This window comes from Besnoitia besnoiti, chromosome VI (assembly GCF_002563875.1).
Source record: "Besnoitia besnoiti strain Bb-Ger1 chromosome VI, whole genome shotgun sequence".
Classification (NCBI taxonomy): Eukaryota; Apicomplexa; class Conoidasida; order Eucoccidiorida; family Sarcocystidae; genus Besnoitia; species Besnoitia besnoiti.
This window is the reverse complement of record NC_042361.1, coordinates 3,085,478-3,098,549: the sequence shown is the minus strand read 5'-3', so window position 1 is coordinate 3,098,549 and position 13,072 is coordinate 3,085,478. Positions and strand designations below refer to the sequence as shown.

Sequence of the window (13,072 nt, the reverse complement as noted above, 5' to 3'; positions counted from 1 at the left end):
GAAAGATCCGCTAGTTGCCTGTTTTCAGGCGGCTATGGTCTTTAGCCCCGGGTTGGTTTTTTCGCACGCGGGGCAATGCTGTTCTAAATCGGTGGCACCCACTCGATGCGGGGCCACAAGGACTGCAGGTCAGCCAGTGCTGTCAAGGGGTGACAGCCTCTTCACAGCGATCATGCCGTTATTAATTTGTCTGCTTCCACCTTCACCTTTTGATGCCTTTCCGCCAGTCAAGGATTGCGACGGTGTCAAACGCGAGAGATGGCGTGAATTGTTCAACAGGATCATCGTTACATGAGCATTTACTTCCGCAAGCGACGAAAGCATACACTGAAGATCAACTAAAAGCAGACTTCTTCTGTGTGAAGCTGAAGTATGCCGCATTTCCACGCAGTTCGAAGCGAGGCTGACTGGTTCTACTACTTAATCTGTGGATGTCGTTTGGTCCGTGACATTATTAATGGCGCGTGCAGCGATTACAATCTCGGGATATCTCGAAAATCGAAATAACATGAACAAAAGCGTACTACGGGCAGGAAGGACGAAACTCTGACAGAGGCCGGATTCAGGCCGCAGCAGAATTAGGTTGCATATACCCCTCTTGGTTCTTGTTCACTGGGTCGCGGCCACGGGTTTCTCTCCCATTCTGCGGATGCATCAGCTGCCTCAGTTAAATCATCCGCATACATCCTGTGTTGAATCCCGCAGCCGGTCTGCCCGGCGCCGCAGCGGCATGTCTATATCGGACTCTTTCTTCACGTGCAGTACTCTTTTTTAAGCCAATGTGAAACGTTAACCATACTTGTAATGGCCACCCTCGTATGCCAATCTGAATCCTCTCACGCGCGTGGGGAGCTCCTCCTCAGGGTCTGCTGCACTCTGGCTGACGCAGAACAGCAGGTAGACCTTCCTTGCGTTGTGTGGCGCGCGGAGAGAGGGGTTCGTACTCAGTATAAGACTGTACTGTAGCAAACTGAAATGAGCATCAGATCAGGAACTGTGCCATTATTCCGGATCACGAAACCTCCTCCGTAACATGTGTTTTTACTGCAATCATCAATAAGACACCAAGGGATTCCGTCTAAGCTTAATCGGTGTCACGCTCTCTGCTTTCGAAGCGCACGGAGTTACTCGGTGTCGTAACACTACGAGGCAACCGAGGCTCTCCTTGAGAGCGTGTGCATCGGCCTGTGACTTACGCTGAGCGAAGGGATTGTGAGCCTATCTCTGTCAGCACGAGGGGGAGAAGGAGAATCGAAGCTGCAGTCAGATTGCTTTTGGTGAATACTCTTTCAGATCGAGAAGATCCGGATTACTATTTTTTCCAATGCCGCATTCAACGCCGAGCATCTGTTTAGGATTCTTGACTCTTCTGGAGATGGAGAGATAACAGGTGGGTGTCTCATACATAGCGAATACAGGTATATATAGGAAGACGCACATATATCGTCGCGTCAGGCCGTTAAACCAAATGACCTGAGCCACTTTGTGACTCGTTGCCGACGTTTCCTGTCAGCCATGGGACCGGCTGGCCAGAAGCTCAGACAGGGGCGGTCGAATACGCGACGGTGATTATGCTGAAGGCACGATGTTGCAGCCCTAGAAGGGACTCGTGACAGTGCTGTATTATCTGGTGTAGGATCCAGCTTTGCCCGGTTTCTGCGAGAGAGAGAGGTACATCTGAGCAACGAAGAAGCACGGCGGCTCATCTTCCGAATTACCGGGGAACAAGATCAAGACACTGTTCGATTCCCTGCGTATGTTCTACGGGAAATAATATTCTGCAAGTGCTCGAACATCTTCCACAGTGACATGTTTACTCGCGTCAGAAGGCGAAACACTCCCTGCGAAACGGCTGCACCTCATGGTGTCCGTAACTGTATTCAAAAGACGGAATGTGCACCCATTCTGACGGGAGTCTATGAGGCTTCGGCGGCCGTCAGAAAAGTGCAGTGTCGTGGATATGTGTCGCCGTTCCCCTTCCCGTATGCGAGGTAATCAGGTCCCTGCTGGTGCTTGATACCTGGGACTTCTGGGACTGCATTGCTGTTTATAGTAATGGACCTTCACAACGAATAACGTCTTTCGAGGAAGCGACGCCTTCACCGTATTTAGTGGGTATCTGACCTGCAGCTGGTGAGGCCCATGAAATCTTCCGTTTCTCAGTTTCCCCGGAGGCTTAGCTGGAGAGGTGTTTACAGGGAAATACTTCCAAAGACTTTTTCGTCTTTGCGAGAGCTTGCCACCAATCACATACGTCTCGGAACGGCCCGCGTACGATTGACGGCACATCGCTTTGGGGGGGGGGTTGTCGGTAGGGGGGGGCGGCCGGGGCTTGCATTCGGCACGAAATGTGTATATCCACTGTTGAAAAGATTCTGTAGGTGGATCTCTCCGCGATCGCTCGTGCAACTGGCAAAATGCGACCTCTCGACGTTGGCGGATGGGGGAAGGTCGGCAGTCGAGAGCTCTGTTGCTCTCCTCATCGTCAAGGAGGCAGAGGTGATGGCATACTTGGTGGCTTGGATGACTGCATTGAGCAGCGGAACGTTCCATGGCGCAACCGCTCTCTTCGGGCTTCTCGCTGACGGCTCAGGGTACATAACTGATAGTAAGAGACATGCCTGTCGCTGCCGCCGCAGTCACGCCGTCGTTCGGGAAGGGACAAAGCAAATCAGTGAAGATCCAAACCCTACAACGGCAAAGTCGCTCGAGCTACTCGCGTTGTTAGCTTGGTAGAGAACGTGCGGCTCTGCGTAACAGTGAACACGCGAATTCTTCGATGATGCCCTCCATAGATACGATTCCGTGTAGACGTTTGGTTTGCGCCCCTGCCCTCGGCGCGCGGGACAGCCCGAAACTCCACTAGAGCAAGACGAGGCCATCGACAGTTGCAGCGGTATTCCTTCGGCCTTGGGCGGAAGCAGGTACATAGCAGTACCTGTACCATGAACCCAGGCGGGGCCTCCTCATAACTATCAAAAGTGGCACTACGCTCGTTTGCCCGTTCGCTTATTCTCAGGTAGCCTACAAAAGGCCCTTTGGATTGGCGGCGTGGAACTCGCCGAGGAGAAAAGGCGTCTCCTGTTCTATCGGCTGGATAGGTGAGCATGTCTCATCCTGCGAGAGAAGCTCGAACGTGAGGCATGCTGACGGCACTGCTTCATCTATTCATCTCTAGCGTCGTTCTCCCTTTGCCCCGTGTCCACAATGGTTACAGAGACTCTGATGGGGTCGCCACGTACGAGGATTTGTTAGGGATGTTCGCTCCCCCAGATACCCTGCCGCGTTTTGCCTGCGACTCCGTTTCGCAAGCGCTCCGCGGCAAGATGCACTCAAGCTGGTCTTCCTGTTCACTACCGCGACCATGCGCCGCGGAGTGCCCGAGGTAAGTATCTCGTAAGAAGAAAGACAAAATAGAATGAGTTCCGAAGGACATCGTGTGCGTCAAACCTTTCGGCTGAAACACGCTTGCCTGTACACTGTCCTTTCAGTAAGTGAACTGCACACGAAAGCGTCTACTGGAGACAAAACAAATACTCTGCAAAATACGTACTTGACCTTGGAGCCCTGTGTTTGTCCCTAGGGCACTCGGCACGCACTGCCAAGACTTAAATCACCTCTTTGCACTCCGTTGTCGGTCTCTGAACAATGTTCAGGGAAGTCACGCAACGAGCATGCTTACGAGGAGGACGGCCCCGTGCCGCGCGCTGCAGCCAATGTGCGTGCTTCAGAGGGACATCGCAAATGAAGTGTATGTCAGCACAGGACTCGTGCAGTATCTACGTGCGGAAGGTACGAGAGTCCCGTAAGGGGGGGCGAGCGCAGGCAGCGAAGCTTTTTGAGCTGAGGGACGAAACGCCTTTGAGACGGCACCCGCAGGCTGTGGTAATCGAGTACAGGTTATTATATCTCGCATATCTTGCACACTTCGGGACGTTTCACACGGAAGATTCTCTCTCTACCTCAGGAGTATAAACAGGCTTTCTCATGGCTTCTAGGCGGCTAGACATATGCTCTGTTTCTTTGCTCCGATGTGTCCGCGTGTGAGCAGGGTCGTTTCTCCTCAGAGTCCAGCGCTGAAGAGCGAGGCTTTGCTGGCCGTCAAGCGAAGGCGCGCCGATGCTTGAGCGCTTCCCCGACTTTCCACACTTGCGCGAAGTCTGAGTGGGAGCGCCGCAGGGGTCCACGATACACGAGCGCAACAGCAGGGGCCAGAAGTGTGAGCCCAGCAGGTAGCGCCAGGGGCAGGGGAATGTCCCCCAGCGGCCAGCGGCCCTGCATCCCGCCCAGAGCAAGCTGCCGCTGGGGCATTGCCCAGTTGGTCGCCTACATGCAGAGCCATGAAGAAGCGCGAGGAGAATTCGAATGCTGTAAAAGCATGCTTGCGCAAAGGTGATTGAAACCCAACACGCATGTGGCGGGGGGGGGGGGGGGGGGGGGGAAGGGGCGGGGCACGAAAATAGAGAAGCCGGCAGGGAACCGTCGCCGCATCGCCCAACAACGACCGCAGGCTCCTAGGGTGAGAGCATCGGGTCTCACATCCCCTTCATTGGCTGCCTCGTGCTCCACCTCCCTTTCCCCTCAGAAAGGATTTCAATCTACTAGATTTCTGGCGTCTATTTGACCCCGTATGCCGCGGTTTCACGACAGCGGCGCAGATCACTGATGCCATGAAACGCATAGGCTTCTCTCCCGATCCAGACGGGGTAGATGCCTTTGTCAGCAAACACTCATTGCTGCGGAACGGTCGGTAAGTCCAGTAAAGTTGTGGAACCGGCACCGCAGCGTGTGTAGGCAGGGAACCACAAGTGAAAGACAAACACCCCCTCAGCATACCGCGGTGGCGTCTTCGTATGGTACGAGGCGTCTTGCTCGAGGCGGGCAAACCGCTCTCCTCTCGGTCTCTGTGGCCGTCACCATCGACTGACACGTGCTTGAAAGTCTTGGTCGTGACGCGCGTGTTGCGCAGGGTTTTTCAGATTCGCGACTATGCAATTCCGATAGGTGAAGGTGTTAGATCCGCCATGTTGAAAAAAACTAGTTTTGGGGGAGCGGATCGCGCGAACGGCCAACTTTTCAGAAGGCGGTTACTCAATCACGACGGCTTTACACCTTCCTATGGACGCTTAACAGAGACACTATTACATGTTTGTCTTACATGTTTGTCTGTTCATAGGCTTCGCTACAGCGATTTCAACAAGGCTTTTCTGTCGCTAGACAGGAGCAGTGCGGAATGTCTACTAAACCGCCAATCGTCGTACCGCGGAGGTTTCCCTGCCCCACACCTCTTTTTCTCGAAGGAGACTCGGGCGCTCGTAACCGAGACGCTTCGAGCCGCTGTCCAGGTGCGCTCGGGGCTCCAGATGTTCCATGCACGCGCTCCATGGGGGAAGAATCTGGCTGCGTTATGTATTGGAATCGGGAACTGGAACTTTCTGGCAGGCTTGAGCGCAGGCTAAGGAGGAATGCTTGAGTCGGCAGAAGGTCCTCAAGGTTTCGTGGGAAGCCGTTGCTCTCCGATGCACCGCAACCGAAACCAAAGCGCCCGTGAACTGCAAACACGAGGTCTGCGGAGGGAGGGAGGAGGGGAGAGGCGGGTCATCCCCTCGTGGTTCAACGTACCTCTTACGAAATCCCCGTGCTCCTCAGGTTGCACTAGAAGCTCAGAGACTGTATTCGCACTACAGACACAGCAGCCTGTTCGCCGTTATGCAAGCCATGGATAGGTAGGAGTCAGACAAACGCATACGGCAGCGACTACGGCTGTCTTCAGAGAAGATGAGTGGTCCATCACCAGCTGACCGGAGCAACGAACTGTATTATGGTTGGTGGTTACTCCCAGATTATACTTGCTGCAGAGTCTACCAGACACTGTCGCGGTTATGAGCAAGTAGAATTACTTTTTCTGGCCAACCGTCTTTGCGCCGCTCGTACAAAAGCGACTCTTAGCCGACAGCCTCATTCACAGATGCCGTTTCATACTTCCAGTCCACCTACGTAGCATGCGCGGCAGTTGTGTGGCTCGTGCTCGAAGGTGTTTCCGGACGTTCCCAACACGATGGCAAGCGGACAACGCAGACACCAACCACACAAAACGTCACGGCTACTGGGTGCAGATACTACCGCGTAACTTCGTTATAACAAGAGATAAGGCACAGCCTTCCAAAATAATATAACCCTTTCCCTTTTCCCGTTGCTGCAGTGGCAAACGTGGCTGGCTGACGACGCGAGAGTGCAGGGATGCTCTGTACACATGCGGCGCCACACCAGAGGAAGCAGAACTAATCATTCGGGGTCTACGCGGGTTGACGCCTTCCAGCCGACAAATCGATTACCTCACAGCATTCCATTCTCGTGATCCCCACCTTGATTTCGGCCTAGACTTCGACACGTCTTATCATACACATTACGTCTGGTGACATGGACACCCCTCATGAAGAACCATGGAACACTTTCGGCACGCGTGTAATGGTGCCTCCGCTTCTCCTCTTTGTGGTCTCCAGACATGAACTACCATTTCAGTCGTGATTTTTGATGGAGAACAGGCACCGGTCGATTATGCTGTTTGACCCTGTGTCACATTCGCAACGCCCACGAGGCTGTTAGCTGTTTTGAGACCGCATCTTGAAGAACACGATGCTACTGCCTCTCGGAAGACTTGGCATGGATTTCCATGCAGCCAGGCAGGGAGTTGCTTTCAGTAGCGGAAAACACGAAGCCAGCGTTGGCAGTAGCGAGCGACAGTGCAAGGCAGCACGTTTCCGTGGAACGACAGGCGCGCGCTAGTGAGACAGCCCGCAGGCGTAGCGATGCTAAAAGTATCCTGATGCGTCGGGAGCTTCGCTTTACCAGCAGAGGACTGTGCTGCTAGGTACGTAGCCGGCGACTTGCCGAGTATATGCGAAACGCACCCCATACGCTCCTCTGCCATGTCCGGCAAGAACCTGGTGACAACTGCTGAGGCTAGCTCGCGAGAAGTGCAGTAAATCCCCATTTAGCTGGAGCCTCACTTCTCCTCGTGGGAACCGGAATGATACATGCACTAAGGAGAGGGGACCGCCTTCACCTTTACCCAGATACAGATTTACCCTGCAAATGTGATTGATACACGAAACGACCTACGCTATAGAGATAGCTGCAGGCGTCCAAACGATGAAGAGCACTTGCGTTGCCAGTCGTGGTTCACTCGTGTCATGCTGATACAGGCGGTGACTGCCGCGGTGGTTGTACCCCGGTTACTTCACTATTGTGTAACCGCCGAGAGATAAAAGCTGCTTGATCATGTATTCATTCACTGGCTCAAACATAGTCGATTCTGGACCCCCCGCAAAAAATGCACATTCTTTCTAAACCCATCCACAGATGCTGCAGTCGTAACCTCCCGCCCTGTTGTTGCAGCTGTTTTCCTCGGTCAGGCGCGTACCAGCACGCGCTTGACCGAGACTAGAAGAAAGCGTATCTACATAACTCATTTTAGGGGGCCCCAGATGCCGACAAAACAAAGGCGGCATCGTTACGTACCAGAATCGAAAGCGCCGGCGCTGCGTCATCGGGATCCAACGCCAGCACGCTAATGCTGCCGAATCCGCTACAACGGAACCACGCACTGCTGCTGCAGACAAAGAATTGCTGGCGACAATAAGCCCGGACTGGAAAGTCATCAAGTGAGTAAGCTGAATACCCTCCGATGTGTACGTTCTGGTGCAGTTAAGTGCCGTATGAGGAAACATTCAGAGGCCTGAACAGTAGCGCGAGTTACCATGGCGGTCCGTGTCTGGCTGACAGGGGACGGATTCAGGGTCACACGCGCCTCGTGCCAAGCCTGGTTCTTTTCGACCGGTCTGCGAGCTCATCGCTCGCTGCTTGCGTTTGTTTGTAACGGCTGCTTCGGCGAAGAGGCAACTTTTCTTCTTCATCTTTCACCACAAGCGCTTGCGAGATCTTGTCATTTTTTATCTCGGCTCAAGTCTGGGACGGACTTCTTCCGCTTCTGAGCTGCTCCAGCCTGCTGTCAAGCGGCGCTACTCGCGCGTCTGCTGCCTGCCTCCCGGCGACTCAAGCTCCCATTGTCGCACTCCACTCATTCTTTTCTTTATTGTCTCATCTTCAGTCTTTTTTGTAAGATATTTGGCTGTCATTCTACGAAGCAATTCACCGTAATGGCCACAATTGCGGCTAGATGGGTCCCACGGAGAAAACGAGAGAACGTGACGTTTGTGACCTTTCCTAATGCAGTCCACCCTTGCCTTCGGGCCCGTAAGTGGGCGCTACACTTTCCTCCACTAGCTTCTGAAAAATCAGCAGGTCTGTAGTCTTTGTAAGCCTCTTTCGTGTGATACCTTCTGTCGTGCTGTGTGACAGACGTCCCGCCGTCCGCGACGAAGCTTATGAACGCGGTACACACGTTCCTCGAAACGCTTGCTGGGCGCGGCGAGCAACTGGGGGGGGGGGGGTTGGCGGTCAAGCTCAGAATTGGTCAAACCTCTGCGGACGACCAGTCCAACGCAAGGCGGAGTGCTGCCTTTTCCTCTCCACCGCGCAAGAAGTGCTTTTTTTCCCTTGAGACTTAACGTCGTCACCCCGGGTTGTTCACTGGACGCTGCTTCCGCGGTGCCTTCGCCCGTCTCACAGCAGTCCTTCTCACCTTCCCATAGTTTATCAATCATTTTCTGGACCAGTACACGTCTGACTCACCAGATATTTGTGTCTTTTCTGGGACCTGTTTCAGTTTGGAAACTTGTAGCGTGTCGAAAGGTCCTCAAGTTACGGCGTTCAGTCGATGATCTCCAGTGAACATGCGGCAAGGGCCGTACCACCACCAGAAAACTAGAAGCAATTGACAAATTCTCTGCTCCACTGACGGATATATCGGGCTTCTTCGCTTGTCGGAAGCTGTGCCGAGTCAGCGATCAAGATTAACTGGCGCAGTCGCACCGGCATGCTCGCCTACGGGCTGCCGCAGGCCACTCTGCCGGTGACCGACAAGCCATTTGTTCAATCGGTTTCGAATGGCTTCCCACGAGCAGTCGTCTTCACAGCCCCAGGGTGGTGAAGTGCATAGCCTCGCTGATGCGAGGGGTGCAGAGATTGGTTCACGCCAGTTGAGCGTTCCCGAATCTGTCCTTGGGAGCACCGATGGCGCGGACGTGTCTCACAGGATTGTAGAGGTGGGAGGCGCGGACGGCGGCACGATGGTCATTAGGAGAGCTCGAGTTCGGGCGCAGCGCCCACAGAACTATTTTGCTGCACCTGCTGCTATGTAAGTCCTCAAAGGCGCTCTAAGGGCCACGACCAAGCGTTTCCGTCGGACCCAGCTCGTAGAGGGGGGAACCGTACGCTTTTTTGAGGAGATGCTGCGGAGAGTCTGTCGAATCTCAGGTAGTACAGCCTCGCACACTATATCGACTATCTGCTTCTGTGTGCTTCTGTCGTTGGCAGGAGTCCTGTTGCAGGCCACCTGCATGTCTTGCAGACCATCAACCCCCCCGGCACTTCCATCTGTGCGTCCTGTGGTTGTATTCAGAAATGTGATGGCCGTGCGAAGTAGAGCAAACTCAGTGGTGCCAAGCGCCGCGAACAGCCCTCGTGCGCATTCGGCCGAACCCGTGGGCTCTTCCGACGACTTGGTTGGCCCTGGCGTGACTCCGTCGCCGCCGTCAGGCGATGCTCCAGGCGCTTGCTCCGAAGCATCTACAGCAGCAGTTCCAGCGCAGTCGCCGCCGGCGACACAGCATGTTCAATCGTCGAGGCCGGCGGTCTCTCAACTTATGCGAGCTGAATTTGCTCACGCCAATGCAGTGATGGAACGGCGGCGCGCGTCTCGAGCCCAGTCAAGGCAGGCGTCTCACGTTGCTTCCAGAGCGACTTCACCCCGCGGCAGCTTTGCGGATCATCTTTCGCCCAGCGCTTTCGATCGAAGGCGCATGGGTTTCCAGGAGCCCAGTGCCGCGGCGCAACGCTTGGATCAAGACGCGGTCGATTCCTCAGGGTTCAAAAGGGTTGGTGCCGCTGAAGCAGAAAGACCATTTGATGGGGCACCGGAGGGTAAATCGGCTAACTCTCGGTCCTCGGTTGGCAATGTACTGCTCAACCGAGGTACGCTAGGGACGAAATCTAGTAGTACCAGCGTGGTAAGTGGGCGAGAGGAGATGGGCGGCGAATCACTCCCCAAGGATAAAGGCGGGGACATGGCGGGAATGGAAGCGCCAGTCTTGGGAGGTGACCCGTCCAGCCTGGTAACTGCTGAACGGTCAGGCGGCACGCCCAGTAGCACGGCGGTTCTTCCCGTTACCGCGGTACCTCCCAGGACTGGCGAAAGAAGAGGGAGTGAGGGAGAGCATCGGCTGGGAAAGAAGCACGCCGAGCAGGTCCATCAGGGAGTGCTGGACATGGTGAAGTTGGAGGAAGAGCGCCGGGTGTCCCGCATAGCGTCCCGTATAGCATCTCGAGCTATTTCCAGGAATCCCGCCGAAAAATCTGTCAGCTTCCTGCGAGAACGCACGGATGTAACGCACGCAGCTGCTGAGGCACTTCGGCGCCACCTTGCAGCAGAGGGTTCGGACGCTGGCAAAGGCCCCGTCTCTGACACCGAAAGACCACAGCAAACCAAAGAGGCGTTTTCTGGAGGTCTCGTGCGCGGAGACGGAGAAGCAACTGTAGCGCCCCGGCGGGGCCCCGCAATCCCTCATGCACGTTGTTCGGAGGTGAGCAGTGTTAGGGGTCGCGCGATTGATGCTGCACTTGCCCAGCAAACATAGGGACGTTTCCAGGCAAGATGTTCGTTTTGTCGCAACAGAGTACCCAATCAGCGAGAATAGGTGCGAGCTTTGGCTGTAAGAGCGGCTCCGGCAAAATGCGAGCTCCGGATGAAGGTTTCGGCAGCTGGAAGAGGGACCTTTCTGGTTGTAGTTTGTGTGGCGATGCTATCTCACCGTGTCCGATGGCGAAAAGAAAGTGGCATCGAGTATGCACATATGTGTCCTTCAGGGTGAGCCGCGGATTCGGAGGGAACAAACGTTGCTAGACCAGAAGGTGAGTCTCCACTGCGCCTGTATAGCGGATATTAGCTGTAGCGTCAGAGCATAACACCATACACCCACATATCCCTGTGTTCTAGACACTTCACAACCAAGGATGAATTTGATTGTGCGGCTACATGCCAACCGTAAGCGGGAAGACTGGATATGTGCTCCTGTCAGTTTCAGTGGCTCATTTCGCTCTGTTTCGCTGGGTGGGTTCCGTGGTGGTGGGCTCCTTGAGGAAAACGAACAAGTGTGACTCCTGTTGACGCCTTACGTGTGCCTGGTTAGGGCGCTTCTTCGTATTTGTGTGCCGATTGGCTGGACGTCCCATTCGTGCACCTCGTAACGCTCGAATCGGGACGATGCGTTGACAATTCATGGTCGCACTACCTGGTTTGCATGCCCTGATGTCGCTTCGGGAGCGTCTGGTGTTTCCACGTACCTTCCCGCGAGACGGGCTGCCAGGAGAAGTCGGAAGCAAATGCGTACTTTGTTTCTCATGACAGCACGGGGACAAACCGAGCAGTGGGGTTGCTCTGTTTTCTACGAAACGTTTGGTTCTTATGTGTACAGATCGTGCCATAGAGGGAAGTTTTCTTGTTTGAGCCTGTGAAGCCGTCGGGTTGGGCCTGGGCTTGAAGTGGAAAAAGCTTTTCGTCATTTGCCTCTAATCGGTACTGGATTCCTGCGTGTGTCAGCGGGGTCTGGTCGAGCCTCATTTAAGGGAAAGGAGGCAGTGCCGCCGCATGAAATTCTGTTTTGTGGTGGCTTCAGAATGGTGCAGCGTCGACGCCGGTCGACCGGATGGGAGGGGGTAGCACAAGAGGCTGAAGGGGGGGCGGAGGGAAGGGAGACGGCGGAGGTGGCGCGTGACTCGGGGCGCCTCGTGTCCAGTGTGCACTCCACTGTGTGCTCAGGCAACTTTGCTACAAGCGGCGTGGAGACGCTACCGGACTCGGGTGTGGTTTGTGAGCTTAAAAATGACGGCAACGTTCGAGAGACAGCTGCGACAGACCTTTGGCGCGTCCAAGGCATTCGGCTGGAGAGATGATTCGTCCTCTGAGATGGACAACGACCTCCCAGCTTAGTGTGTTACTTTTGATACACATCCGCTGGGAACTCAGAGAGGCAGCTGTCGTGTGCTGGACGGGCCGGCGAAGATTGAAGGGGGTTTGCTGCAAGACGCCCGTGAGTGTGTCATTTTTTCAGGGCGCCGGAGGGAGATGTAGGGTGGCTCGGTCTACGGACTGATGGGGAATGTAGTGCGAGTCCTCGGTGCATTAGTCACGTAAATATTTGATTGCGGGACCCTGTGACGGGGTTTTGACTCTTCCGGTGCTCTTTCATAAAACGCTGGAAACCTCTACCGAATGTTTTTTGTATCAATCCCTCCCCCCCGCCCCCCCCCCCTTAGCCACTCAGTCGCTTACGGCTCCTCAAGGGAATAACGCGCCACGCTAGAGCGATCCGGATGGAGTCCTCAGGAAGTTCTTTCTGAGGTGGGTGTGTGCAGAGAGGGTTTAAGAGCATGTAACATGATTTCTGGTTTTGAGCGGCCTCTAGATGCTCATGGAGCTTTGGGTTAGTGCTTCGCTCGCGGAAAAGTGAGGGCGTCTCCGGCAGCGATGGGGGCTGTGGCTGTGCCTATTCAGTGTTGACAGTGCTCTTCAACGGCGTCCCCGTGTCGCTTGTGGAAGGCTAGTGCGAAGATAATTCATTGTTTTTTCAAGGTCGCATACCTACGCGTTTTCAAACCTCCCCCCTCGGGCGCGCATCCGTCGCTTTAGGATGCATGAAATCCCGTTTTGCCTTTTCCTGTCTAAAGGCGGGTGCCTTTCTCGCGACAGTGGATCAGCTGTTCGATTCCTGTTCTGCCATCATACATCTCCGTCTCCATTCTAGCGAACCGCGCGCTGCAGAAATACGGCCTTCATATGCCAGTTTGTCGGCTGATTTCTTGCCGTGGAGTTTCACGATGATTTGAGGTTCGCACCGTCTACAGAGACACACAGTCTGCCGAAGCTTATATCGTACACAAAACTCCATCCCAC

General features: G+C 54.7%; 2 protein-coding genes across 2 annotated transcripts; both read left to right on the top strand.

Moving 5' to 3' along the window:
* Nucleotides 1-2,502: 2,502 nt before the first annotated feature.
* BESB_068420 (uncharacterized protein) lies at nucleotides 2,503-5,459 on the top strand (the record flags this gene model as incomplete). The annotated part of the gene is made up of 6 exons (XM_029365235.1): nucleotides 2,503-2,608; nucleotides 3,020-3,101; nucleotides 3,274-3,385; nucleotides 4,052-4,392; nucleotides 4,586-4,750; nucleotides 5,177-5,459. The coding sequence occupies 6 exons, from the start codon at nucleotides 2,503-2,505 to the stop codon at nucleotides 5,457-5,459; spliced, it is 1,089 nt and encodes a 362-aa protein (XP_029218818.1).
* A 3,549-nt stretch (nucleotides 5,460-9,008) lies between these two features.
* Nucleotides 9,009-10,757, top strand: BESB_068410 (uncharacterized protein; the record flags this gene model as incomplete). The annotated part of the gene is made up of 2 exons (XM_029365234.1): nucleotides 9,009-9,259; nucleotides 9,524-10,757. The coding sequence occupies 2 exons, from the start codon at nucleotides 9,009-9,011 to the stop codon at nucleotides 10,755-10,757; spliced, it is 1,485 nt and encodes a 494-aa protein (XP_029218817.1).
* Between the last annotated feature and the right edge of the window lie 2,315 nt (nucleotides 10,758-13,072).